Raw genomic sequence first — 27,827 nt, forward strand, 5'->3', positions numbered from 1 at the left:
CATTTTGAGACTACCGTTCATAAAAAAGAATAATAATTTTCACTGAGCAGGAGCTGGCTGATAAGCTGTTAGGCCGGGTGCTGCCTGCTCACAGGCTCCCACACGCTACCAGCAGGCACCAGGACCCCCAAAACCTTGCTCCTGCGGGCCTGGGGGGCTCTGAGGTCTGGGAGAAGTCGGGGGCACCCCAGAGCCACACGGCCTGGGGGGTATGCGCAAGCACCCCCACGTCATGCACCGAGGTGAGGGGGGCCCAGGCGGTGGGTGACACCCCCGGTCCCCCCCCGGTCCCCCCCCGGTCCCCTCCCGGTCCCCCCCCGGTCCCCCCGATCCTCCCCCCACGCCGCCTCCGTGCGGACTGAGCTCCGCGCTGCGCAGCCCCGCCAAGCCCCGCCCCTCAAGCCCCGCCCCCTCAAGCCACGCCCAATCAGGCACCACCCCCAACAGAAGCCCCGCCCACACTTTCTCAAGCCCCACCCATCCTCCCTCAGACCCCGCCCACCCTCCCCCAGGCCCCGCCCCCTCTCCCCCCCGCCCCCTCTCCTCCCCGGCCCCTCCCTGCCCCCTCCCCTCTCCTCCCCGGGTCCCGGCTCAGCCCGCCAAGCACCTCCCCTCCCCACCTCCCCTCTCCCCATTGGACTCCCCCACCCGCCACTCAACGTCTTTCCGATCGCCTATTGGACAAAACCCACAGGGCCGTGGCGACGCCCGCCTCCTGCGGGCTGTGGCGGCCGCTGATAGGCTGCGGCCTGTGAGGAGCGGCCCCCCCCCCCCCCACACCCTCCTCCTCCTCCTCCCACCCGGCTGGGCCGCGCTCGGTGCCTGGCAGCCTGAGGGGTCGGCGCCGCCATCGCCATGGGCACCCGCGACGACGAGTACGACTACCTCTTCAAAGGTACCGCCCCGCCGCCTCCTTTGTGAGCGGGGCCGGGCCGCGAGCCCCCCCCGAGCCCCCCTCGGGCCCACCCTGAGGCCCCCCGGGCCCACCCTGAGGCCCGCGGGGTCGAGGCCTCGGCGCCCTGAGGGAGCCGCTGAGGCGGCGCCCCCCCCCCCCCCCCCCCCCTCAAATCCCCCCTCAGGGCCTGTCCCGGTGCTGAGGGAGCTCGGGCACCGCTCGCTGCTGCCTCACGGCGCCCCCCGGCCCTCGGAGCCGCTGCCTGAGGGGTCCCCCGGGGGTCGGCGCCGTGTGGGGGCAGCCCCCGGCTTGTTCTCCTCGCCTTGGGCCCTCTCTGGGGGTCGCCTCTGTGAGCGTTGGGGGCCGGTGCTGTGCCCAGGTGCTGGGGCTGAGCTGGGGCAGCCCAGGAGAGGAGCAGCTGGGCTGAGCGGCCTCGTGCTCCCCAACCTGTTGTGGTTTGGGTTGCGCCAGGTGATCGTGGGGCTTTCTTCCAGCCCAGACAATTCTTTGATCCCGGGGTCTCCTGCTGCTGACATCCGTGGGTTCACCCGCAGAGCTGCCCCTCTCCGAGGTTGCCGTCGCTGGGTGGCCTTGGGGGTGGGGGTTTCTCCATACGCAGTCACCAAGAAATTCCCCCGGAGCTGGATGTTGGTGCTTGCTTTGTGGCCGTGACCCCTGGCAAGGGCAGCAGCAAGGCTCCATTCGCCGGTTGGGGAAAGGAACGAGTGGTTACTCACACGCTGGAAATGATTTCTGGGTGGCTGTGGCTATGTGGTGCCTTTGTTTGACAGGCTTCAGGATGGCAGGAGGGAAGAGCCCCTATAGGTAGAGTTAGAGGAGAACATAAAGCAGAGGTCTAGCCTCGGAAAATATGCTAAACTGTCTGGGTCTGAAACTAGTTTCTTTCTGAAGTCATTCCATCGTCTATTTCCCAAGTGGGTTAATAGCTGGGAACTTGAAAGCCTAAAAACTTAGTTTCTTGTTTCTTTCTGTGACTAGTCAATTAGGTAGGCAGAGCTGTATTCATCCTGAGGAACACTTCTGCTGCTTTGAAATGTGATTTTAATTTTATCGGCAGTGACACAACCTAAAGCTATTTGGGCAGGGACCATGCTGTTGTGTTGATACAGCAAATTGACTTGGCACATTTTGTAGCACTTAATTTAATGAAATGTGGGGGAGAGGATTGTGCTTTTCTGTGTCTTGGGTAGGGGTAGTTGTGTTATTGTTAAAAAATAAAACAAAACAACACAAAAACCCCTTCCCTATCTAGTTGTCTTTCCTTCCTTCCTTCCTTCTGGGCTTTTTAGGACCGGACAAGAAGTGGCGAATGTAAACAAGATCAAGTGGGATGCGATCTCCACTGTAATAAGAAAGCGAAGAGGATCAACTCCCCTTCTTTTCCCTCCTTGCTCCTCCTGTAATGGAATTAAATATCAAGGGGAATTGACATAATGAAAAAATCAATGTCCAGGGGTTGATTGAGTTCTGGTCTAGCCCCTTCTTTGCTCCACAGATGGGGTTTGAACTCTTCTCTGTCAGGCACATGGTGGTCAGAGATGGGGTTAGTGGTGGAGGGGGTGTTTGCTGGCTGGGAAGGATTCATTTCATTTCCTTACCTCTGAGGCTGATTTTGATTTTTGACTATTTCTTCAGCCTCCTGTTCCCAAAGGAAATCTGACTTCAGTCTTCATAGTTGCACTTGAAGAAATTATCATCCTGACGTCATAATATTATTTAGGGACGGCTGCTGCTGAATCCAGTTTTTAGCTTTTTATGTAGTGGAAGATCTGGAACTGCTTGTATAGGAGCTTGACTTCTGCTGTGGAACACAGAATATATTAAACAGCTTTATGAAGAGTTCAAAAGGCAGAGCCCCATTTGTTGGCAGCGTCCTTTGTAAGAAATGCTGTAAGAAACAATTGCTCAGGGATGAAAACAGCGAAAGAGTTGGTAGCAATAATTTCCCCACGCAGCTGGCTCCCTGCTCTTAGGGTTCCCTCATGCAAGAGAATGACGACTGGTGTCGTCAGCCGCTTTGTGCTCTAGGACTGGCCGCTTCAGTAGGGCAGTAGAAAAGACACACATTATTGGCTTATCGGGTGTAGCACGCAGAGGTCAAACCTAATTTGAGGTTTGGTGGCACTCTGGGGATGCGAATGTGGTTTTAGTCAAAGCTGCTCTGCTAAACTGGCTCCCCTTTATCGTTATGTGCAATTTCCCTTCCTTCTGCATGCACCCCTACGGCCAGAACTGCTCATTTTATTGATCGAAACAAAATGTTGTGAAAAAAGCAATGATCTCCTTGTGTTGAGTTTCGAGTGGTTTGGGTCCGGGGTAGAATTTGACATTTTAATAGCTGTCGAACTATGGGAAGCCTTGTACCTATTGAAGTGCGATCTCTGCGTCGGGTGTCCTCTCGGGAAGATAGATGCTATCGGCGTTTCTTTAAAGAATTAAATTTGAGATTGTGCAGACGTGCTGGCTCGTGAAAAAGGAAGGAAAACTGCACCCATAGGGAAAAGCTTGCTTTTACCTTTGTGGGAGATGGCGCTGCTCTGATTAGAGCGTAAGGCTAATGAGGGCTCTGCTTATTAAAATCAAATGTGTGTCGCGTTATTCGTCAATACCTGCCAATCCTACGTATTTAATATTTATAACGAACTCTGCTGATGTGGGCTCTGCTCGAGTCTTAATCCTCCGCGTTGTGCAGAGCAATATTCTCCCTTTGCCAGCCGAATTAACTCTTCTGTTTATAATTATATAATAAACTTCACGTTTCCATTTCCCTTACCATGGAAGGGTTGTGCTAGGTTTTAATTCTTTCGTTTGCTTCGTGCCAGGATCCCGAAAGGTGACGGGTGATGCGTGGAGAGGTGCTGTGCTCTGCCCTGTAGGTCTGTGCTGGAGGTTTCCCTTTCCTAAGGCCCAGAACCGAGGCATGGTGCCCGTGCTGCTGACACGGAGGCATTAGGAGAGGCCTCTGATGCTTTGCAGTTGATGGCGGGGCGATGTGCTGGATGGTAAGCAGCAAACGGGCACAGGGCAGGGAGGAGAAATAAAATTAGGAAGGGCCAAAGGAGGGGCACTGCAGTTCGGGATGCAAACTGGGCACTGCGAGTGGCTTGCTTTTGTACTTCCCCATCTGATGAGGACTGACTGTTTCAGATCATGTCCGAGTCAAAACCAGCGTGCCTTTCCCTTAGCAGCGTGGCCCAGAGGCTGTTTAAGGAGAGTGATTTCAGTGAGAGATGTAGCAAGGATTCATGCTCCTGCATTTGATTTGGGACTTGAGCTGTGTTCAGGTTTGTTCATTCTGACAGTCAGTCCTGTCTAGTGAGCAGTTTCCAAATAGAGGAACTTCCCCAAGTTCGATTTGCTTTTGTACTGAAGTTCAAAGGTGTCTTCCTGCTCGATTCCCGTAGAAAATAGAGACGTGGGCTTCTTTGTGTCCTTCAGCTGCAAGAGAAAACGCTTGATTAATGGTCAAGATCAAGAATTAGCAAGAAGCACTTGCAGACTGTGAGGCAGAGAGAACATTGCTTTTGGTGCTGAGTTTGCACCTGACTGCCTTTCTTTGTCACTTCTGCATTCGGTGACGTCTCAAAGCTGCTCTGAGCAGCTCTGTTGGAGTGGGAACAGCCTGGTAAAGGGGCGCTGCTGCTCTGAAGGTAGCCAGCTTGCAGCAGGGGCAGGTAACCAGCTAAAGTGGCACGAGATGCCCTGAATTTTCTTCATGCAGCAAATGGAGCTAATGACCCAAGAGCCATTTGTGGAGTTTAGGCATGAGATTGGTGATTTTAAAACACCAGAGGGTGGAAGATGGATGTGACCTGGAGAGCTGGCTGTGCCTTCCTGAACTGCGGCTTCATGAGAAGGTAACTCCTGTTAGAAGCAATTGAAAGCTTCGAGTTTTTGTCAAGCTGGGCTAGCTTGTGTGTGTGATTGATCCTCTCGCTCTTACTCTTGTGGCCAGGTTTCTGCTGTGGGGTGCAGCCCCCACAAGGCAGCAATTGCTGTATGAAATGGGTGACCCGCGGCCTGTCCCCACAGTGCCAAGTGGGATGAGTTTGGGTAGGGGTGCGAAGCATTGGTCTGGAAAATAAACTGACAGTCCTAGAGTTAGAACTGAGATTTTTTTTATCTATTCTCATGCCTGAAAAAAAAATACATATATATATTTAAAAAAAAAATGCCGTAGGCTGCTTGTGAGTGAAGCCAGAGCTGCATGGAGCTGGTTTGAGCCGTCCCGGGTGGGGAGCTGTGGCTCCTTGCCACCACCCGATCTGCTGGCTGCCCGTTCCTGCCTTGCTTGTGTTTGGATTTTCAGCTGTGCGGGTACAATTGTCCGTCTGTCCGTGCTGTCAGCTGGATGAAGGGCCGGTGGCTGAATCCGGAGCGTTTCAGCGGTCTCCTGGTGCAGCTCAGGAGCTGGTGCAGCACAGCGAGGGGGGGTACAGCAAGAGTTAGGGAATGCTCGGTTGTGTTGTGTTGGGGGGGGGTATGGGAGCTGGAGAGTGTGCTGCCAAATCCGTAGCCTGAAACAATGGCCTGAGCGTTGGAAAACAAAAAGCAAATCTGAAATAACACTGAGATGAGATCAGTTTGCAGCCAAAGTTGTAGTGAGAAGTATTCTGTGGTTTGCGGCGGATGGAGCAGGAGGGTCTTCTGCCCGTGCCTGCTTTTCTGTATGAAAAAACAAATAAAAATGAGAAAGAACAACAAATCTGCAGTTTAAACAGAAGGAGGAAATATTCCCAAGGTTAAAGAAGTCTGACTGAGAGTGCCTTTCTTCTGCTCGAGCTGTTAGCTCCAATACCCAAAGCCAAATGTTGTGGGGGGCTTGTTGGGACTACAGGAGGGTGGCTCAACGGGTTTTAGTCTCATTTCTCTTTGCTGAGCAGAGCAAGCAATAATGAACACAGGGATTTAAGAACATGCATGTAGTTGCTTTAGCAGCACGGAGAAGCCCCTGGTGTGACAGATATTGGGGCTGTCGAGGAGGAGAGCCCGGTGAGGAAGCAGCCTGCTGGACCAGAGGTGGGGAAGGGGTATGTCGGGGTCAGCTGGGAGCTTCAGCCCCAAAGCAGGGGAACTTCTACCATGAGATGTACCTTTTATTTCCATAATTCTTCTCAGTGAAGCTGCCTTTCATGTGCTAAAAATCTCCCTGCACTAATGTTTTCCTGTTAACATGGCAACACCTTGTGCGGAGGCAGAGATTTTTAGCTCATCCTTTACTTCTCGTGCCATCCAGAGCTCGTCCTGCTGGATGAAGTTCGGGTTTGTTTTGTGCCTTGTTGGTAGTATCAGCTGTCTTTTGCTCTCCCCTTTTTGTGGGGAACGTATTGATGGATTAAATCATTAAAATACAACACACATGTGACCCCAGCAGGGACTGCAAGCAATTATTTACTTAGTGTTTTTTTTCTTTTCTTTGTTTTCTGTTTTTTAGTAAAAACAGAGCAGCCTGTACAGTGCAGAGGCTCCTGGCAGGCAGGTAGCCGGGTGTTGTGCTCTTGACAAATGTTTCTCAAAGGGGGGGTTGCAGCCTTCCTCTGCAAAAGGTTGGATGTGATGGGGACACCTTGTTGCCCCTAATTACTGGTGGTGGTGTGGTTCCTCCCAGACACGACTGAGCTCTTGGCTATTGCTCTTGCTATTTCTCATTTCCATCTCTATGGAACTGAGCAGCTGCGAGCAACGAAAAGGTTTGGGGCTGTTTTGGGGCTGGGGAAGCAAGCTGTGAGTAGTGAAATCTGAGGTGTTGTCGATGTAACTTTCTCCTACATTTATCCGGCTGTACATCTCTGGGGCTTGCCTGCGAGGCAGCGTAGCAGCCAGGTAGCATTACTGCTCTGTGAAAATGCTGGTGCAAAGAACTAATTCTGAAAATAATGTCTTTTCTTCCAGTTGTGTTGATTGGAGACTCTGGAGTTGGGAAGAGTAATCTTCTGTCACGCTTCACGCGCAATGAGTTCAACCTGGAAAGCAAGAGCACCATTGGGGTGGAATTTGCCACCAGGAGCATCCAGGTGGATGGGAAGACGATAAAAGCACAGATCTGGGACACTGCAGGACAGGAACGATACCGCGCCATTACTTCAGCGTGAGTACTGTGCCTTCCTCAGGCCAGGAGCAGAATTGTGGCAGAGATAGTACAGATACACCTTCAGGTGGAGAACAAATAAAACACATTTGGGACCTGATGGAATCAGACCTTGCTGTAGATCCAAGTCATAAGCTAGCAAATAACGATATGTGATTAATACAATGAAAATAAGTTTTAGATTCTAGTGATATTTTTATAGATAAATGATACCTTAAATCTTAAGTCTGGGAAATCTGTTGAGTCTTGTCGCTGGTTTTTTTGTTTGTTTGTTTGTTTTTTACCTGCCTTCAGTGTGCTGTCTTCATCACATGGAGTGTCATTTCTGATCAAAGCTGGGTGCTGTTTTGCATGAAGTTTGGGTCTAGGTATGGCAACTTACTGTACTGCAGGTGCCTTCTGGTCTTCATTACCGCCTCAATCTTGCAATTGAAGGCATTTTTAGGACAGTCTGCAGCCACAGACTCCCTTGAAATCTCAGTGAGTTGGAATTAGTCACAGCCCTGAAAATTAGGTCCAAGAGTGCATGCTGAACATCCAGTAAATAGGAGGTCACCTGTGGTAATGCTGACTGCAGCAATGGGCATGTCCCTATTTAAAACAGGGGTGCTGAGAAGCTTTCGGTGCACTTTGTTAGTCCTGACAGTGCCTTAATATGTAACCTCTGATTTAATTTATTTGTATGCAAATAGTAGGCAGAAGTATCTTTTAGAGGAAGAAAACTATTGGCAGGCCTGCTTATCCAGAACATATTCTGATCATGGGGTTGAAATGTTAGTGTTACAGATGTGTGTCATTGTTTAAAGGTTCAAACTTCTTGAATAATGCACAGATTGAGCCATTTATATTAAATTTAAGATGAGGGGTGTTTCTCTTGCTGAGGTGGATAGGGTAAGGCAAAACAGACGGGAGAAAAATAGAAGAGCACAGACCAAAGGGAATAATCTGTAGAGAAGGAATGCAAAAGCAAATTAATGCAGGAGGAGATAAGTGGTGAGTTCAACTTGCATTTTTTTTTTTTTAAGAGTTGCTAGTTTGTTTTTTTCTCAAGTGTTTTTTGTGTTCTTGCTGCTGTAAAAGTTTAGCAGAAACTAAGTCCTGCGATGCTGCCTCTCCTTTTGCTGGTGCAGGCTCTTGCCTGACGCATTGCTAGGCCAGTTCAGCTTGCTAAGCCAGCAGAAGGCCAACCAGCAGTGAAAAGTGAGTGTTTTCTGCTGACTTAGTGCTCTGAATCACTTCAGTGATTGCTGCACAGGTGCTGGCAGAGCAGAGGAGTAATGGTGGGATTGTGTGGACAATGGGTACGGACATCATAGGGACCTGATCTGGGGTGATTATGGTGTCTTGAGCTCTTGGCTTGAGTTGAAATGGGCTAAGACCTGCCTCAGTTTGCCCTTAGCAAACTGTTCTTAGTTTACAGGCTTGTGGATTTGTTAGTACAGCCTCGGTCTCCCTCTCAATTTTTTAGAGGGGCAGGAGATGTTTGGAAGATCAGCAACAAATACATTTTACTAGGGGTTATCTTTCCTAGTTGAAAGATAAGCTATAACTTCACAAAAACCTTCTCATAGTGCTGACTCTGAAATGCACTGTGAGTTTTCTTGCACCGTTTTAGTAGACTAAAAGCATCATAGCTTCTGCAGTCTTCATTTTGTTAAATGCATTTAAATTTTCTAGAAATGCCATTAAAAACTGCATTTGGAACTTGTTTTTAGGAGATAATTTTTAAAGGAAAAAACAAAACACCGCCAGCACAACTTTCTAAATGGGAGGGAACGTTTTTCACTTTTTTAGCAGTGAACAGCACAGAAGAACGAGATAGCAGGTTTGGTGTAACACGGCCAGATTTCTTTAAAGACGTGTGCCTTTTGTGGTTCCAGGTATTACCGTGGTGCCGTTGGGGCCCTTCTCGTCTATGACATTGCCAAACATCTCACCTACGAGAACGTGGAGCGTTGGCTAAAGGAGCTCAGAGATCATGCAGACAACAACATTGTCATCATGCTGGTGGGTAATAAGAGCGACCTCCGCCATCTGAGAGCTGTGCCCACCGATGAGGCCCGGGCTTTTGCAGGTTTGTAGGCAGTGTGTTCTGGGCTGGTGCTTTCTGAACTTGTGTGTTGGTGCACACTGGAATCATGTTGTTGTTGTCCAGGACTGAACTTTTACCTTAAGTTTTATTTTGGCCTAAAAAAAAAAACAAAGATATTGAGACTTTGTAGATGAAAATATCCTGGCTTATTAATAGTGTATGGTGGATTTTTTTTTAAATCTGTTGGTAGGACATGTTTGTGAAGTGCTGTCCTTGAGCTGCCTGATATCTGAAGCATAAACATGTCCTCTAGCAAGGCTAGAAACAGTAAGCAATGTTTAGAGGAGAAAATATCACAATATAAATATAAAATATCACAATACAAAATGTCTTTCCCTCCTTCCTAGAGGCCTGGTTCTATGGAGAACTGCAAATGAATTCTGAACCTTCTCTTAGATGGTGCAGTTTCTGCTCCAGAGCACTAATGTGTGTGGTAGTGTCATCTAGTTTCATTGAAATGCAATGATAATCAGACTTGGAGATTACCGATTGTTGGGAAAAGTCTAGTTGGTGATGTGAGCTGCTCCCTCTGCATTACTTCTATCTCTCTCTTCCTTACCTTACAGAGGATCGGTCAAATATTCTTTTTGCCTGTATAGGCCAATGGACATTCAATTTACTGTTGTGTGGCTGTCAGGTTTGAGCTGGAATTTAAATATGCAGCTTTTAAATTCCTTCTAGGAGTATAAACATTTTTCTGAAATTTGCTAGTAAGCGAGTGCCCCGTGTTTAGTGAAGCTGCTTTAAATTTTCAAATAAATGAAAGAGTCATAACAAATTTGGTAGACACTCTGAATAGAGCATTGCTGTGATTATTTGGTTCAGCAACTTACTTTTTTGCCCCTAACTTCCTACTAAGGCTGTTTTAAATATCTCATGATGGTGCAGGTGTTGCAGTTGCTCTGCCTTGTATGCCTGTGTCTGGGTAGTGCTGTGCCACTCCAGGCTGGATGTTTGGTTGCTCATCACAGTTGTTAACTATGTGTAGATATATATTTTGCATTCCAAAAGGCAAGAAAAAATAGATTGCATCACCAAGAGGTTTACTGTAATTTGGAGGTAGGGTCTGTTTAAGAAAGCATAGATCTGTTGGTCTGGTTTGGGATGCAGAGGAGTATTTTGATTCCCCTTTCAGCTAACGTGTGTTAGCCTGTGCTCTTGCTGAAGGTACTTCTAGGAGTGATCTGTAGCCAGATGGGAATAACATTGTGTGAGGCTGGAGAAAACGCATTGCTTGACTAAATGAGTGCAGTGAGGAAAATATTCTCACGCTGCGGAGAGGCAGTGGTCAAAGGTGCTGCTGCTGAAAGGCTTGTAGCTGATTAAGTGGTGCACCTAATTGCTCCCATTGTAACTGGGGTGGGGTGGGAGGGGGACCTAGGTCTTGGCTGACTTGGCCTAAAAAAATAAAGGTGAAAACCCCAAATAAAAGCAAAATAAAGTGTTTTTAAAATTATTAACTGAACCATTTGTTGTTTATTACAGAAAAAAATAACTTATCTTTTATTGAAACTTCTGCTCTGGATTCAACAAATGTAGAAGAAGCCTTCAAGAACATCCTTACAGGTATGGTTTGTTAGGGATTGAGAGGACCTGCTGAGGTAGTGATCCTTTCTAACGGGCACTGTTTGCAGTTATCAAGACTGTTTTGGAAATGAATGTTGGGAATGCTGGGAATGATGATTTGTTTGCAAACCACCTAATCTTACCTTGTGTTCTTGCTCTCAAACCCCACGTGCCTTTCTGCCAAAGAATCTGGAGATGTTCTAGGCTCCTCATGTCATTGCAGTTGGTTTGCTGTAAGGACACGAGTAGGGGTTGTTGTAAGGGTTGCAAGCAGCTATGCACCAACAGCGTAGTGGTACGCAGGCTGCCTTCTGGGAATGTCCCCTACCAGTCCCAGGAATTGTCTGCGAATGTGATAGCGGTCACGGGCCAAAATGAAGCCAAGGATCCTGATTTCCTCTGCCCAGGAATGTTCCTCGGCATGTGTAAGTGGTGTAGATGAGTGCATGGTGTCTGGTTGCAATTTCAGGACTCGCTGTGGGAATACCACGTGGCTTATGCAGTGGATCCACTGTGCGTAGTATCAGAGGTACTCCAGGTAGTAGCATTATCCTACTTGCCAAGCCCCTGTCTGAAAGAGGACAAAAGCATTTCCATTCCTTTAGGTGGGAATTGTTGCCTGCATTTATTTTCTTGCTCCTGGAATAAGGGAGTGCCCTGCTGCATGAGACCTAGGAGTCACCAGCAAAGCTTTATTACTGTAGACACACCAAGTCCTCCTTGCTGTACTAGGCAAAAAAAAAAAGGGGGGGGGGGGAGGAATGATGAAAGGCATGATGAAAGCCCTTCCGCTGATTAGCTCACAGGGGTTTCCAGCTGGTGTTTTGCAAACTAAAGCTGAGCAATAATTTGGCTGCTGGAAGAGTGCAGCTCAGTTTTATGCTAAATACAACACATGGGGAACTTGCTGTTTCCCTGACAGTGAGGTGGGCCCAGAAGTATGAGTGGTGTGGTCAGCAGGTAGCAGGAGCAAGAAGGATGTGTACTGTGAGGTGTGCAGGCTGCAGGCTACGAAAGTGGGAAGCACACAGAGCAAGAGAGATGCTTAAGATAACTCCGCTGAGATAAGCAGTGCTTATTTGGGTGACTTCTTGGGGTATAGTTGGGTGGGGAACTTCTGCAGTGGGTCTGGCCTGACCCTACTCTAACTTCAGTTAGCTGCTGGTTTGCGTGAGGTGCTGGGGTGTGTCAGCACTGCGTGCTCGAGCGCTCTCTTCCAGGGGATGCATTATTTTGGCACTGCTCTGAAGTGACTGCATTTGGATAGCTCAGAGCCCGAGCTAATCCTTGGAAGCAGAGTTCTGGGAACCATGGTGCAGGCACATCCGAGCATGTTTGAAGGAAGGCAGCACGGGCCTGCAGGCCTGCTGAGCTGGAGCTAACAAACCCCAGTAAACTCGAGCATGCTCTGCCTTCGCTCTGCGTTCTGCAGTAGTCATATTATGAGGAATTCTGTGCTGAGGGATGTTCTGGCACTTTTTTTTTTTTAATGGATAAGGAGGAATTTATAGCTACACTTTTTGTTAGTCCAGTCTCAAAATGCTATTTGATGTGATAGGGAAGTTACCTGTTGATGTTTGAAGGCATAGTCTTATGCTCCTAAAAGCAGAATTGGAAGTAATGGGTAATTAGCAAAAAAAATCTTTAAATTTCAATTTGACTTAAGTGGGAAGAGAGCTGTCAAAGAGGCATTGAATTACCGTGCTACCTCTGTCTGCCTCATGCAGCCTGAATCTTTTCTTAGAGGGGAGAAAAATCCATACAATTTGTCAGCTTGTTTGTACTCTCTTGAAAAGCTCTTTAAGATCCATGACATGGACACTGGGCGAGGTCCAGTTCCTGGCTTTTGCTTACCGTAGCTGAGTTCTGGGAGGATAAACTATTTGTGTGTTCTCCCCCCTGTATGCCATTTGGTGAGGTTGTGCCTAATTTGTGTCCTACTGCCCCTCAAGGTGACCATTTTCTGAGCTTTGTTGTGAGGAGATACTGGTGATACTGGTGGCAGGTAGGTGGGAAGGAGCCTTTGTTCTGGTGCTGCTCGGTGATCAGGAAGTGTCTGGTGTATGTTGGTTGTTGGACACTGACCAAAAAATGGGCTTTTTGTTACTGTTCCTTGATTACAGGCAAATGAGGACCTATTACTGGGAAAACAGCTGAGTTTCAACACTGAATTCTGTGGGTGAAACCGGAATTCTCTCTCAGGCTTGTTTCGCAGAGGTGCGGGGGTAAGCAGGGAGAAGAGGATCAGTAGGTCTGGTGCTGCCCAGCTCTGCTGATACCAAAAGCGTGTTGCAGTGGGAGGAAGATGACCAAGAAGGAGGCAGGCAGGAGAAAAAAGGATAGCTAAGCTGCTTCTAAAAAAAAAAAAAAAAAGCATGGACTTAAAATTGGTTACATTCTCCTGCCCAGCAGGATTTGGATGTTACCAGAGCTGCTGGTGAAGTTATTGGAGGATATTGCTGTTGAGACAAAGCTGTAGAGAAGACAAGACCGCCTAGGGCCTGAGCTCTTGTGCAGGGCAGCCTTGAGAGCAGGCACGTTGCTTTTTCTTGGCTGGACCCAAGGCAGCCTGTCTGGAACTCTGAGATGCTGTCAGTGGGGTCTGTGCTCTGCTCAGCTGTCACCATCCATCCTGTACTTTCCTTGCAGTGTTGTCCCAAGACTGACCCTGGGTAGAGAAGATGGCCAAAGGTTCTTCTAGGAGAGAGCTGTCCAGTGCTGTCTTCTGTAACAGATAAGGTGCTTCAGGAGCCAGAACTTGAGCTGAGGTCAGGCCTGGGCAAACTGAACTCAAAGCACGGCCTCTTGGCAGCATCCTGGGCTCCCAAGGGTGCTGAGATTAGCCAGCTGAGGTACAGGGGGGATGTAACTAGTGTGGCTGAGTAGCCCTAAAAAGGCTGTTCCTACTGGGGGGCAATCGTCCCTCTGAGGGAGGAAAAGAAACAAAAGAAAATGTGCTGTGCAGAGCAGTAAGCTGGGTGAGACCACAGTCAACTTGGAGGGAAAGGAGCAGCAGGACAGGAGTTCCCTTGGTGGCCACCAGTTTGAGGGAGGCTTTGGTAATAACTCTGAACAGCTAGTATTAAAATACACCACTGAGCACAAACGAGGGTGGATGTCATCGTCTCTCCTTTTCCCTAACAGCAAAAAAGGGCTGAAGGTAGCAAGGGGATCAGTCTTGGGTTAAAAGATTCCATTTGAAACAGGGTAAATATGTGCAGATTCTTTAAAATGCAAACAAAACAAAAAAAAACACCCAAACAAAGCTTCACAATTCCCCGTGATTTTTAATCTTTGATAAAGACTTGGCTGTTGCTGTTTTGAGGCTGTGGCTCTATGAATGTGACCATAATATTTACCGCAGACTTCCAGGGAGGTGCTTGCCCTTTTCCTGTGTTACAATGGAGGGAAGTTGGAACGAGGACTTAGCCAGCGAAATAAATGATTTAAAAATATTTCAACTTGACTTATTTTTACTGACTCCGCAGTTGAGATGGTTTGTTTCTGAAAGCTAACCTGGCAGTCTCTCTTCAGCAGTTACGGCTTCGTGAATCCCTGTGCTCTCAGGCATAATTTGAGTCAAAGAAATCAATTCTTTCAGGAAAGGCATTTTCAGATCAGTATGGGGCCTTCTGGGACCTCGTGTCTTTTTTACTGCCATAGGTGGGAAAAATGAATTGTTACAGGGAGGAACAAGGGTTTCTGTCACTTGGTAGGGACAGCTTGCCAGAAGCTAAAGGGTGAACTAGATACTGTCAATGCTGCTGCATGGCGATGTTTTGCAAGCATCCTGTTGAATAATGTTTTAGATAACATTGCCAATTTTTATAAAAAAAAAAAAAAAAAAAAATCCCCCCAAAAAGATTCCCTGTTCTAGAAACAAGCATTGCTGCTCCTTTCTCATTTAACAAGCATTTTAGTAATATCCATGTTCATGGAATCATTGCAAAGAACATAGGAAGGAGCTGTCGTGGAAGACAGTAAGGAATCTTGTGTTGCTGATTTTTCCAGGCAGAGCTGGAGTATCCATTACAGAGCTGGAAAGCCAGCCAGATGTTACACTGCACAGCTGCTCAGACCAGATTCCTTTTCACAGCTCCCAAGCTAAAATCTTCTCCTTCCTGGGTTCAACCATCTTCTTTGACAGCTTGCTTTGAGACATGCACATGCTCTGTTGAAGAGAGAGAGTCTCTTCCTAGGCTCTAACAAGTCTGTTCTCATTTCAGAAATCTACCGCATTGTTTCGCAGAAGCAGATTGCAGATCGGTCTGCACACGATGAGTCTCCTGGCAACAACGTAGTCGATATCAGTGTCCCACCAACCACCGATGGACAGAAATCCAACAAACTCCAGTGCTGTCAGAACCTGTGACCTCCTGTAGATGACTCTTGTGCCCCTCACTTCGTCTGTGCTTCATTTAGAAACTTGTGTGCACTTCTTTATCTCCTGTGATTCAGTGACTCCCTCTCCCCTCCTTTTCCCCATCCCAAGCTCCTCCTTTCATCTTAGAGCTTTAATTGTAGGGCTAACATTCCCTTGCCTCTGAAATCCCCTTGAATGTGATGACTTTTGGGCTTGAAATGTTGGCACTGATCTGATAGACATGTTTGTGTTGGAACATCTGCTGCTGGATATTATCCCATGAAACACTCTCCTCAAATGGTTCTGGGTTTTCTTTCTGGGAGAGAAGCCATGGGGTCTTGACTATAACAGTTGAAGAAATAACTACATTTAGGTTACAAGGTTTTTTCCTCCCATAGTCAGATTTTTCTCTCACGTTTCTGTAAACATAGGGGAGAAATTAAAAGAAAATAGCTATCCTACCAAATGCTCTGTTTTCTGTCCTGATGAAGTCTCACAGTGAGGTTTTAGTGGCTGCACACACATAAGAAAGGTGTTGAAAATAACATTACTTAATATGTAATTACCCCTAATACAGTTAGTCTGGCTGTGTAGTTTACCGTTTCCTGCTTGGGAAATCTTTCTCTATCCTTGTTTTATTTGGGAACAATGAAGTATGTCTGCATTGCTTTTTCTGCCACCATGAATGCCTGTGCTGCTTATGCAGGCTTTATGAAGTGGTTTAATATTTATTCATGGCTTATGTTAATCAGTTAACATTATTGTACAGTAAGTGCCAGCATATTCCTTTGAAAAAAAATGTTTGCAACCTGTACAAGTAGGCTTATTTTGTACTGTAGATCAGTGTCTGAACGCAGGATCTTCTCTAGTTCCAGAATTTTTTTGCATGCTGCTTTTTCTCTAGATCTCCCCTACCCTGTTTTGAGTGAGTGAAGCAATATTTTCATGTCATGTATATACCTGCACTTGTAAGGGTTTGGTTGTTGTTAGAGAAACACAATACTTTATACATTTTGTAAAACTTCGGCAGAACCATAGCATCTTGAACTTTCTTTTCATGATCTTTCACTATTGACCTTGTGCATAATCTTCTTGACCTTTACTAAAATGCATAATATTAAGATTTCACTGAACTACTAACCTGTTGTTTCCCTCTTATTCTGTTTTACTGAACTGCAAACTGTAATTCTCAAATGATTGTACTTCACCTGATGTAACAGACCTGTCGTCAGCAGGGTTAACTACTATAATATTTTGTTTTGCTGAATGGGAAGAATGTTACCACAACTTCATGTAGTCAGTCTCTTGCTAGCTTGTGGAAACTCTCTATGATGATGGCTTTTCATCATTCACTAGTTCTTACACTTGCATCCCTCTGGTAACCACTGAATGTTATGGCGAGGCAATACTGGGTGAAATGATCTCAAGGAAGAGTTGGAGGCAATCTGCTGCTCTCTGAAGGCTAGTGAAGCAATTTGCAGTGAATTTTTGCTCTGTATTCTTCCAGATTTGGAGAACGTGCCTCACTTGATGAATCCTACCTGCATGTTAGCGAGTTGAAGTATTTTCTGATACAAAGCAAATATGAAACTGTAAATTGTGCTCGAAGGGGAAATCTGACATTCCAGTCTCAACTGTTCTGTCTGGTTATGTAATAAAATTAAGGGCGGTTAACTCTGATGGCTTTTCTTTTATAAGATTTCCAGACCAATGCCTTCAATTTTGTAGCGTATGCACCTAGAGGGCTGTAGTTCAAAGCCAAGGTGGTGCCTACCCTTTCCCTTCTCAGCTTTGTTTAGGGGATATGCTCCAGACAAAGGGCTGCATGCTTGCAGCCTAATCCCAGCGAATGATGGTCTGAATTCCTCCTTGGACATCACAGGAATCTGTCCTAAGGGTGTCCCAGTCCAGGAAGCACTTTGAGCACTTGGTATGTACTTGAATAACATCCTCTTGGGACGAAGTGCAGCAAGTGGGAGATGGAAACCTTTTTGGTGGTCCTATTTAGCAGGGTGAGCGCGGCGTCAGGGAGAGGGAACGCAGAGATACTGAAAATCTCTCCTGTAAGAGCAGGCGGCCGTGAGAGGAGCTGGGCTCCTTGATTGTTGAATTTCTGATTGTTGAACTTCTAATAAATGAGTTGAGTGGTGTGAATAATCCTGCAGCTGAGAAGCCTTCTAGCCCAGGGTGCCGTGTCAATGTGTTTGCTTTCCAAATCCTGTTCTTGACAGGGAATTTATTGAGTTGATTGACTGCTGTACGAGGTTGAGAAGCAGCTTGGCTGCTCCCCGGCCTCCTCAAAGAGATTTCCTTTGGTTTTTGACTCTGGGGGAGGCTCTGGTGTGAGGGCTGCTCTGTGCTCCCCCAAGCCCGGTGCCAGCAGGAGGGGGCAGGAGCTGGGGTGGGCATTGGGGGGCCTGGGCCTGGGCTGAGCAGGGGGCGTGGCCCTGCCCGTAGCCCCGCCCCATGTGGGCGTGGCACCACCAGGCCCCGCCCCCTACGGGCGTGGTTATGAATGGAGGCGCTGCCACTCGTAGGGGCGTGGCCTCACCCCCGGAGCCGCTCCCCTATTGGCCGCCTCCTGTTGCCAGCGTGGTCGCGTCGCGCCGCCGGCCCCCTGTCGGCGCTGCCCATTGGTGCGGGCGGGGGACCCGGCGTCGAGGCGGCGCGGCGATTGGCTGGCGGGCGGGGAGGAGGCCCCGCCCACTACCGCGAAGGGCGGGGCCCGGGTGGGCGGGGCCCGGCGGCCGCAGGAGCCGGCGATGGGGCGGCGCGCGCCGCGCTGAGGGGCCGCGGGCGCCGGGACCGCAGGTACGGGGGGGGCGGGGGCGGCCCCGGGCACGAAGCGGCCGCACCGGGACCGGGACCGGGGCTGGGCCCCGCAGCGGTGGGGGGGGGGGGGGGGAAGCTCCGGGTGAGCCCGGCCCCGGGGGTCCCGCAGCCGCTGGGAGCCGTCGGGGACCGGCCCCGGGGTGGCGAACGGGGGGCGGGGGGGGCTCCAAAACCGGCCCCCGCGGTTCCCTCCTCGCTCCGTGCCCGTCCCGCAGCGGCTCCGCTCCCACCGCCCGACCCCGCGGGGCCTGCGCGGCTCCGGGTTGGCCTCCCTGAAGTTTCGCCGTCTCCTCTCAGCCGTTTTTTTTATTTTTTTGGTTATTCTTATTCTTATTTTTCTTATTTTTGACGTCTCAACCGGCGGCGGCGGAGGCCAAAAACTGCTGGATCACGGCACGCGTCCCAGGGGCGAGCCGGCCGGTGGCGGAGGAAGATGGCCGTGACATTGGAGGGGCCCTCCCGGCCTCCGAGCCCTCTGCTCCCCCCCGCTGGGCTCTGCCCGGGGCCGGGACCCCCCTCCGAGGAACCCAAAAACCCCGCGGGGGTCTTTGGCCGAGGCTGCTTTGAGCGGGGCGACCTGTGGAAATGTCACGGCTCCGGGCTGGACGCTGCCACTCAGGACGGCCCCGGCTGCCCCGCACCTTGTAGGAAGCCTTGTGGGGCTGAGACAGGTTTGGACCCATGGGCAGCGGTGTCGGGGCCAGCAGGAGCAGCTCTGGCCGCTCATCGGGCACGGTGGCGTTTGGAGCTGTGGCTGCTTCACCCCAAGAACCGGCTGTCCTGCTCCAGCACGTGCGAGGGAGATCCCCCAGTTGGGGACCTGCTTCTCCTCCCGCCCCATATCCCTCACGTATCCCTCCCTTGTGCTCACGGGGCTGTCTGTTCCCCCCTCTCGGCCCTGCTACCAGCCCTTGTTTTCTTCAGGGCTCTGATTCTGCTCCTCTCTTCTTCCACCGAGCGTTTCTGTGCACCTTTCCCTTCGGATGTGTTTTCCGGCACTTTCCCCATCTTCCAGACCCTTTCCAGACTCTTGCCAGGAGTCCTGGTGGTGCCGCTGTGCTGGGTCAGCTCCGGTGGCCGTGGCCGGTCCCCTTCACCCTGCTCACAGGGACGTGCGACCCTGCGTGGCTGTCAGGCTTGCACACGCATGGAGTAATCCTTCCAACAGCTGGATGTGAGCCTCGTCTTTCCAAAGCTTAAGTGTCTGAATACAGTTCTTGTATCTCCGAAGGATTACGGAGACAGCTGCAGGGCAGAGTGCAGGACTAGCAAAGCCCTGCTTTTCCAGGTGCACTTGAAGCACTGATGGTAAGGAGCCCTTCAGAAACAGGATTGGAGGGAGAGGAGCTGGGACTGGAAAATCCCTTTGTCACATGCACCGCAGCAGTGAATTTAATAACCCAAACTGAGGATGCCAGGTCCAGCTTCCCACAAGCGTGGGCTGGAGCATTGAGGCCAGCAACCGTGGGCCAGGTGGCACGGGAAGCCTGTGTGTGCTTCACGTGTGTGCCGTGGATGTTGAGTACCAGCTGTGAAATCTGGGTTGTCTGCGGGGCTCGCTGATCAACACCACTGGCGTTGTTGAAAAAATAAGTGGAAACAGGAAAAAAAAGCAATAGAACCGATGGTTTCTTGTTTCTGTTGTGCTTGGCTGTGTTCGTTGGTTTTATTTTGCTGTGGAATTGCACTGAGGCTGCAGACTGAGGTCACCCCGTGCTGGACACCAAGGAGGCCGAGCAGAGGAGCAGAGTCATGAATGTACTGATCGTAAACAGCTTCTGACAGAGCCCTTGCCTTAAGAGATGCTGGGAGAGGGGTTTTCTTATTCCAGGTTATTGATGCTGGCCTGGATCAAGCAAGTGGAGGACACGATGTTTCCCCAGGAGGAATTTGCAAAGATTCTTTCAGACAGCATGGCCAGAATCAACCCCAAATGCTTCCAGCACGATCCGGGAACTGGGGAAGGAGAGGCTGGATACGGGCTCTGAGTGCCTGTTGGCCCTGAGGGACTGCTGCAGGTCCTCACTGTGTGACTGCCTGGAGTAGTTCTGCAAGCCGAGATACACAGTGTAGTGTAAATTTAGGGGCTTTTTTCTCTGTTGTTTAAAACATCTTAGCTTCTGACTCTGAAAAACGCAGAACCGCTTCCTAGAAGATGAAGGGAGGAATCAGGCATCCTGCACTATAAACTACAGGATGAGTTTGTTTTTCCCCTACTTGACTTTGACTCAGTTTCGAATATTTGGAGATTTCAGAGTTTCCGTTTTATAAACTCTTCGCTCGTTTTCCTCTTGGAGCAGAGTTTGTAACTGGTGTGTTTTTTCCACCCCCCAGTTTTATTTGCTTCTAGGTGACCTGTGCTCGTGTGCTCTTAGCTCAGACTCTCCCCACGAGCGAGAAGGGATCTCCGTGTACCTGCGTTTGTCCCCCTGGACACACGCTCACTGCTTCCAGCTTAGTAAGGAAGAGCCACGCGGGCCCCGCGAGGTGAGAGAGGAGCCAGGTGAGAAATCAAGGGGGTCACAGGCAGAGCTGAGCGTGGCACAGGAGTGATGCAAGTGCTGGGCAGGCAGCTCCCGTGTGGGTTGTGTCAAGCTGCTTTCCTTGGTGGGGTTACCCTATGCCAGCCCAAACCCCGGCTCCGTCTCTCCTTGCTCTGTGCTGGCCGTGACAGCACCGATCCCCTGGGGAGGATGTGGTCCCGTGGGCTGTGTCGTGTTTGTGCCATGCTTGCCATCGTCAGAGCGGGTCCCCCCTGGCATGGCAGCGCCACAAATGCCACCAAGAGCCCCTGGGTGGTGGAACGGCTCCGTTCTTGTACCTGGTGTGTGTTACAAGAGCTCTGCGCGCTGGTGGCAAAATGCAGAATGGCAAAATGCTGAAGGCAAGGACTGATGAAGCATCTCGGGGGAGAGACTGAGCCATTTGTGTCCTCTTGTAAGCACGGTCAACCACGCTGCCTCGGAGCCTGCCCTGCCTCTTGTGCTCAGTGCTGGCCTGGGCCTCTCCTGGGTGAGCAGCGACCTGTGATTTGTCCCCAGCTGCAGTCAGAACAGGCATCTCCACGTCTTTCCTTCCAGGTTTCCAACTCTCAGCTTCAATTTCTCAACTTTCCAGTTTCTGATCAAACAGAAGGTGATTAAGGGTGGTTAACCTCAAGGACAGGCACTGGAAAGGCTCTTGCGATGTTAACCGCCCATCATGGAGTCAGCGACAGGCTGGAGGAAGCATTTTCCTGCTGCTCCCCAAAAGAGGGTGTTTTTTCAGAGGAGCAAGGAGCAATGCTGGACAAAGTGTCAAGTACAAACAAATGAGCCAAGGCCTTGCAGTCACACTTTAACACCTATGGTCCTTTGATGTCTTTAGCCCTGTTTCAACCAAAAGCTTTGAGAGGGGTGGGAGGGGAAGGTGCTGTCAGCAGTTTGCAAGGTAAACTGAAGCTCTGGACTGTTCTCAACTTTTATTTCCTCCACATTTTTTTGTACTTCCCTGCAGACAGATCTGTCAAGGCCTGTGTCTCCACAAGAAACACAACCTAAGCAAAATATCGCAGACTTCAGTGGGGGGGAGAGAGACTGGGATTTTACAGCACTGGTATCAACAGTGAAGTTTCCCTTCAGAATTGAGGAGGGAGTATATAGCGGTAAGGAGCAGGTGAAAGGGAGATGCTGGTGAAGGCAGCAGGGAGCAGCTACTCCTCCTTGGCCACGGGGACTGAGGATGCTCACGGCTGGAGCCTGCCCCAGGGCTGTTCAGGTGTGGAGGGGTGGGAGCTGGCTTTGCTGGCAAGCTCTTTGGAGACTGAGCAAGTGAAATTTTGGTGATATTTTGGTGAAATAGCAAGGTCGAGAAATATAAATAGGCAAGTTAAATTCCAGATCAGATACCTGCTTGTGGATCAGCGTGCTGCTTGGTTTTGAGTGCTGGCCTGAGCGGTTGGCGCGATCTCCCCTGAGCAGGGCTGCTGCGTGCTGCCAGGCGGCTTCCTCCAGCTCCAGTTTGTCTCCAGACGAAGCATTATTAATTGTAAAACAGCGTAAATGGTGCTTTGTAAACCAAACCGAGGACGCCGAGGCGAGCGCAAATTCTGGCACAGGATTCCCGGTCCCAAAATAATGTTTTGCATCCTTCTGAGTAATGATTGACCGACCCAACATTGTGTGGGCGCTTCCGTGTTGATCTGGTGCATGCGTTACTGCTACAGTAAAGTGTGGTTTGTTTTTCCTTCTGGTGTATTGCCCAGAGCTGGAAAATCCATTTGTTCCGAATAAAACTGAAACTGCCTGGGAGGTGACTGCACAGGACAGGGGAGCCGCTGAGCTTTGGTGTTGCTGCAGATGCTGCCTCTCTTTAACGTGGAGCTCTCTGAAGCTCTCGGGGTAGGAAGCAGGAGCATTTGTGCATTGTTACTGCTGTTATTTTGGTAGAATTTTGAGGTGCAGAGGGAAATGAGAGGCCACCTAGCTCGGCAGGAGCAGGGGTGTGCTGGCAGGTAGCTGGGGGTTGTTTTCCCCTCTGAAAAGTAATTTCTGCAAGCATTGCTTAGTGGGCATGATAGCCAGGTGGTTTTCATCCTGGTTTGTGATTGAGAGAAAACTTTCAGGCCTTTCTAAAGCATCTTTCTTTCCCTACAGCAAGGGAATAATAAGGTGCAGGGGGAGGTGGGAACAGAGGCTGTGCAGTTGCGTTACGTGGTGAATCACGCTGCTGCTCACCTCTTAAAAACTGATGTCCTCGGACTACTCGGAGGAGGAGCAGGTGTTCCTCGTGTCCCAGCTCGTTTTCGATTGTTTCCTTATGGAACTTGCTATGAAAATGGCTGAGTTGTGGTTGGAGATATCCTCTGCAAAGAATTTTCTCTGAATGTTGCAATTCATTTTTCCAGATGTTGGTAATTAAGGAGCAGTAAACTTTCCTTTCATACGGTCTCGGGGCAGATAACAAGTCTCAGAAGATCTGAGATAACTTTGTTCGTTTTGGCACCCCAGCTGTTAGGCATGGCCTGATCTTTCCAAAGTACAGCCTGTAGCAAGAAAAAAAGTCATCCTTTCGGCTTCTCATTTTTACACTGATAATTTTCCAGCATCTAAGCTTGAATTTTTTGCTTTGTTCTGAGCACTGAGTAACACATTATTGCCTAATATAACTTATATTAGGCAATGCTCTGCTGAAATAGTTCGGTTGATGAACCAGAAGGTGAAAGACACGATGTGTATCCCAATCTCTGGGCTAACAGGAGCCCTGCTGTGTTCCAGCAGACCCATCCCTACAAAATTAAGTGAAAATGAGGGCCCACCTAAGGGGGAGCCCAGGGAGCAGCACTGGATACTCTCTGTCTGGGTTTCATCATGGTTAGTCACTGACCCAGATGCAGAACCTTGCACTTGGCCTTGCTGAACCTCATGAGGTTCTCAGAGGCAAACCTCTTGAGCATGCCCAGGTCCCTCGGGGTGGCATCCCTTCCTTCCAGCTCGTGGCATCGTTTTTCTCTGTGGAAAAAAAAATAAAATAGAATCACATCCTTTGGTAGGCTGTGTTGTCATCTGTGTTTGGAAAACAAACGCGTTCACAATCAAACCACAGTAAAAATGGTCAAGGCTGCGGAGAGCTTCTAGAGTATATCTGAGATTGGCCCAGAGATGGCAAGTTTTGGTCGTTGGTGCCCAGCGAGAGCCTGGTGAGCAAAGGTTTGTGTTTCTGTTTGATTTCTGGTGGGCTGAGGTATTGTAGATGTTGCAGGGCAGCTGAGTCGAGTCCTTTATGGAGGCAGATAAAATGCAAATGGGACAGAAACACGAGTCCAGATGCTTCCCAGAAGCTTCCAACATCCTCCTGGGTGTGACATGGTGAAACCTGGAGAGCTGCACGAACGGGTCCCGCACAGCATCTCCATCTCAACCTACAGGTGCAGGAGGAGGTTGTTCCCAGAATGAAGCTTTATTAGGGAGTTCACAAGTTCCCAGGACTTTGTCCCTTGATTTTTTTATTTTTTTGAGCCTAGGATCAGGTTTGGCCCGTGACGGACTGGTTCACAGCACTGCTCCCCTGGCATCGTCTGAAGAGAAAGTTAATGCTGAAGGTCTTGCAGCATCTCCTTTGACCGTGACTCTCAGCGAGATGTCGCAGGCCAGGCAGGAAATTGAGAAGCTGCCTGGGGAGCGAAATGCTTTCCTGTGTGCTGTGTTACAAAATTCTCTGGGACTCCAGGAGGTGTTGTGCGGCGTCGGGTTTGATTCTGTGCTGGGTTTTATGGCGTGAAATGTCGTGAGCATCGCTTCTTGCGCTAGGGGAGGGCTCTCCTCGCACCCCGACTCGCCGGGCTCTTGCCTTCAGAGCCTCTGGCTCCCGAGATTTCTTCCCAAGTTCTGGGATGTGCAGGGGTAGTGTTGAAATTGCAGAGCTCCCTCCTCTGTGTCTGAGGGCACGTCTTGTGAAGCTTCACAGCTATCTTCAGCTGCTGGATCAGGCGTGGGCAGATCTGGCTTTTCGGGTACCTTAAAGCATTATTCAGCAGACCCACAGGGTGACTCCTGGGAGTCAGACGGGTGCTGAAGAAGAACTTGTAGTTTTTTAAAGAACAAAGCAGTGCTGCTGTCTTCAGCCCTCAGCAGAGAGAGTGTTTAAACAAGCAAAAATAAAAAACAAAGCCCTGCAGCAGCTTGGGGCTGATGGTTGGTTTTATTTGGATTTCTGCTTGTTTGCTTCTATAGATTAAAGCAGCTCTGCAACCGGTTAAAAGCAGCTGGGAGGACTTCAGACCACTCATCCCATCCCTCCGTGCGTGGACTCGGTGGCAGTGCCTCGAGGTGGCGAAGGAAGCAATCTTTGTACCGACTCCCACGAGAAGTTTGAGTTCAGGCAGTCGTAGGGCCCCAGGATTTGGGAAATCCAGTTTTTGTGGTGAAAAGGAAAGCGCTGGTGTTTGAAAACGCCCTGCAGCAAGTGAAAACCTCTCAGTTCACTAATGACATCTGTAAGATCGTATGATTAGGAAACGCAGTGCCTGCGATCCCAGGTGAGATAAAAACCGGGTTGGAAAGGCAAGCTGGGAAGCCGTGCTCCTGGGGGTGAAATGTCAGCTTGCGTGAGCAGTGGTTGGATATTTGGCCATCTGCACACAAAGAATCTAATGGGTTACCAGCTAAAAACAAACCAAACATTACTTGTGGTTCTGAGTGGGTTATGTTGCCTCCAGCTTGGTTATCTCCTGAGGTTGCCGTAGCGAGGTGCCAGATCTTGGGTAGTGTCATCAAAGGAAGGGACTGCTCAGGGAGAGCAGCAAACGTGGCTGCTGGCAGCGTTGCCAGGAGGTGAGCTTTGTGGTGGAGACGTTCCAGGGAAGCCATCAGCTTGGAAGATCACTACAAAAGCTGCTGAGCAGCACCCGAAGAAGGTGGAGCTGCTTCTGGTTCTGGTTTGCTCTGGATCCCATCAGAGCTCCAAAACTGCTCCAAGGCTTTACACCGGTTGAGATATTCATCGTGTAGACAAGCCATGAGCAGCCCAGAGGAGCCACAACCTGAACCTAACAATTGCCCACTATTTAGCATCTTTCTTTTTTCCTTAGTCATTCCTGCTGCCTTTTTGATCTTGATTCTGGCTTTTTGCTGCGTGGCTTTGTTCCATACATTTATCTGGCCTGCTGTGGTTCCCCTGTCTGGGAGAAAGAGCTGAAGTCTTATCAAGCTGCAGGCTCGAAATATGCAGAACAGAGCCTTTAGCTCCTTGTCTTTTGCTTTTCCTGTTGGGCATGACTTCTGGACGGAGAGCAGCCTGACCTCTGCAGCCCTGAGCTGCTCGATCGTTTTGAGGAGTTGAGAAACTCCCGTTGCCCTCTGGATGATACAAACCGGATTGCGTTTCTCACTGCAATGCTGGAAGACTGCTAAGGAGGATTTTTTACAGGAATGTTTTGCGTGAGCTGGGCAGCAGGCAGGATCCTGCAGGAGCACCACGGGCCCTGCGGTGCAGCAGGGTGCTCGCTGCTCTTCGAGGGACGCCGCATCTCGCTGCACGTGTTTGAGTTTTGGAGCCCTGGTGCACAAGTCGCTCTGCGGAGCCAACTTTCCACAAACAGGGTTTGTTTTTCTTCAGCTTGAATAAGCCCTGAAAGCTCGACCGTTTGTATCCTGGATCTGCTTAGCAGTTTAGGCTACAAAATGTTGCTGAGAAGAGACCTCTGATTTATTTGCTCTTGTCTAAGCGAGCAGCAGAGGAGACATTGGTAATAAACTTAATGTCTCGGAGATCTTTATTGGTTTTTGTTGTTATTGTTTTTCTTTTTTTAATAATGCGAATAAGAAATACATCTCCAAGGAGTAGGCTCAGAAATCACAGCTGCCCAGAAAAAGCCGTGTGTGGTTCAAACCAGCTGTTTGGTACTTCATCCCGGCTGTGTTTTTGGGGTTTCTGCTCAGAGGTTGGGTTTGGATTCGGTGAGCTGTTGACAGTTGTGAGAGGAGGCTGCGTGGTGATGAGCTGAAGCCTTCAGGGAGCCAGGAAAGGGACTGGCTTGGCTGTACACCGTGGTTCATGTGCAGCTGGGTATGGAATTGGAAATGGAGCGCACCGCAGATGTTATCTTTGGATTTCAGTGACTTCCCCGCTAACTGTATCCATGAAAATCTCGCTGCTTTTCCTTTGTGTTTGCTGAATGACATGAGTCAGTTACATATTAAAGCGGTGAGTTCAGGCTCCACCCTGGGACGGACCCCGACAAGGAAATGCCAAATAACTTGTAATCGAAAACCGCGCGCTTCCTGATAGACTGCGGGGTGGCGATTCCCCCGCACCCTGAGCGGGGCTGCCAGGGCAAGGACACGGGGCTGCCTGTAGCTGTCAGATGTGGAGCACAAAGAGCCTCAGTATAAATACTCCCAGGACACAGGGAGTGAGAGCAGTTTTATTCCAATACACAAAATGGGCCTTTTTTCCTCTGGACTTAAAAATAAACAAGATTTTGGCTGAACAAATGGAACCAACCTTTTTATTAAAAGCATATATCTTCTCATGTCTGCTTCAGTCAGAGGCTTTTAAAACTGAAAGAACTCCTTAACTTGCAAAACAGCTGACTTAAGTCATTCCAATAGCATTTATCATCTTACTTTTTGCTCTTTAGAGTTGGAGCAGCTTTTTATTTTTGCCTTTTTTTTTTTTTTTTTTAAGGAAAGCAATAAGAAAAGTGGCATTAACTCTGCGTGCTCCTTGCGCAGAAGGATGGAGATGCTGAGCTGGGGCCATGCTGGACCCGTTCAGTTCCTTTCAAAGCTGATGGAAAGATCTCTGGTTGTTTCAGTGGGGATTGACCTGCCCATGAGCTTGAGCCTATTCCTGTCCCAGTGCAGAGGAAGGGTTTGCAGATGGTTATCGAGAACAGCTGTGATGAATTAGAAGCTTTTCTATTACAAATTAGAAAACGTTCTGTGACTTGGGTGGATGCTGCTGAAGTGTTGGGTGCTGAGACACCAGAGAAGTGCTCCTCCTCCCCTCTTGAACGTGCCCACCCTGAAGGGAGCCATTTGGGCAGGTGAAGCTTTTGGTTGTGAAAGAATTGCTTAAATTTACAAGAGGTGAAAAAACGCCAGTGCTTACCCAAATCCGTGTTTTCAGGGCTCCAACGATCACGTTCTCATACTGGCTTTTTGTTTTCTTCCTCTGTAGTCTGGCCAAGCCTCCGATCAGGAACAAGCCCTTATTTTCTTTAGCTATTTTAGTTTGATTTAGGCTTAGCTGAACCCGACAAAACTGCAGTTTCGTGGGAATGTTTGACTCCTGTTGTGCACAGAGATCTTGAGACAAAAAGGCATTTCCTCAGATGCGATGGCGAAGGTTTGTTTGTGTGCTTCCACCTCTGCAAGGCAGAGACTGAAGATTCCCTCTCATGTCCCCCCATCGTCCCTAAATTAAATGAGCCTAATTCTTATAATATTTTTTTCTCAGTTAAGTTGTTTTTTGAGACCTTTTTTCCTTT

The 27,827-nt window shown here is 49.3% G+C and overlaps 2 protein-coding genes across 5 annotated transcripts in view; both read left to right on the forward strand.

Moving 5' to 3' along the window:
• Positions 1–740: 740 nt before the first annotated feature.
• On the forward strand, positions 741–16,699 carry RAB11B (RAB11B, member RAS oncogene family). Its single transcript, XM_068661673.1, has 5 exons — positions 741–895; positions 6,809–7,004; positions 8,885–9,078; positions 10,582–10,662; positions 14,889–16,699. Exons 1-5 carry the CDS (start codon positions 856–858, stop codon positions 15,032–15,034), a joined length of 657 nt encoding a protein of 218 aa, XP_068517774.1. The 5' UTR covers positions 741–855; the 3' UTR covers positions 15,035–16,699.
• Positions 16,700–17,689: 990 nt separating this feature from the next.
• The window catches only part of MARCHF2 (membrane associated ring-CH-type finger 2), a 33,697-nt gene continuing 23,559 nt past the window's right edge, over positions 17,690–27,827 (forward strand). For 2 of the 4 annotated variants that reach the window (XM_068661668.1, XM_068661669.1), the window contains exon 1: positions 17,690–17,836. The gene's annotated coding sequence lies outside the window, so the exon portion shown is untranslated. Of the gene's footprint in view, positions 17,837–24,567; positions 24,873–27,358; positions 27,384–27,827 lie in introns of those variants that run through there. The other 2 variants (XM_068661670.1, XM_068661672.1) reach the window with 2 other exon arrangements.

The sequence above is a fragment of the Anas acuta genome, chromosome 26 (assembly GCF_963932015.1).
Source record: "Anas acuta chromosome 26, bAnaAcu1.1, whole genome shotgun sequence".
Taxonomy (NCBI): domain Eukaryota; kingdom Metazoa; phylum Chordata; class Aves; order Anseriformes; family Anatidae; genus Anas; species Anas acuta.

What these genes read in the sequence shown, in the direction of transcription:
- RAB11B (XM_068661673.1), top strand. Translation starts at nt 856, where the DNA reads ATGGGCACCCGCGACGACGAGTACGACTACCTCTTCAAAG. An exon ending in TACCGCGCCATTACTTCAGC is followed by an intron (nt 7,005 to 8,884) that starts GTGAGTACTGTG and finishes TTGTGGTTCCAG; the next exon opens with GTATTACCGTGGTGCCGTTG. An exon ending in TGAGGCCCGGGCTTTTGCAG is followed by an intron (nt 9,079 to 10,581) that starts GTTTGTAGGCAG and finishes TGTTTATTACAG; the next exon opens with AAAAAAATAACTTATCTTTT.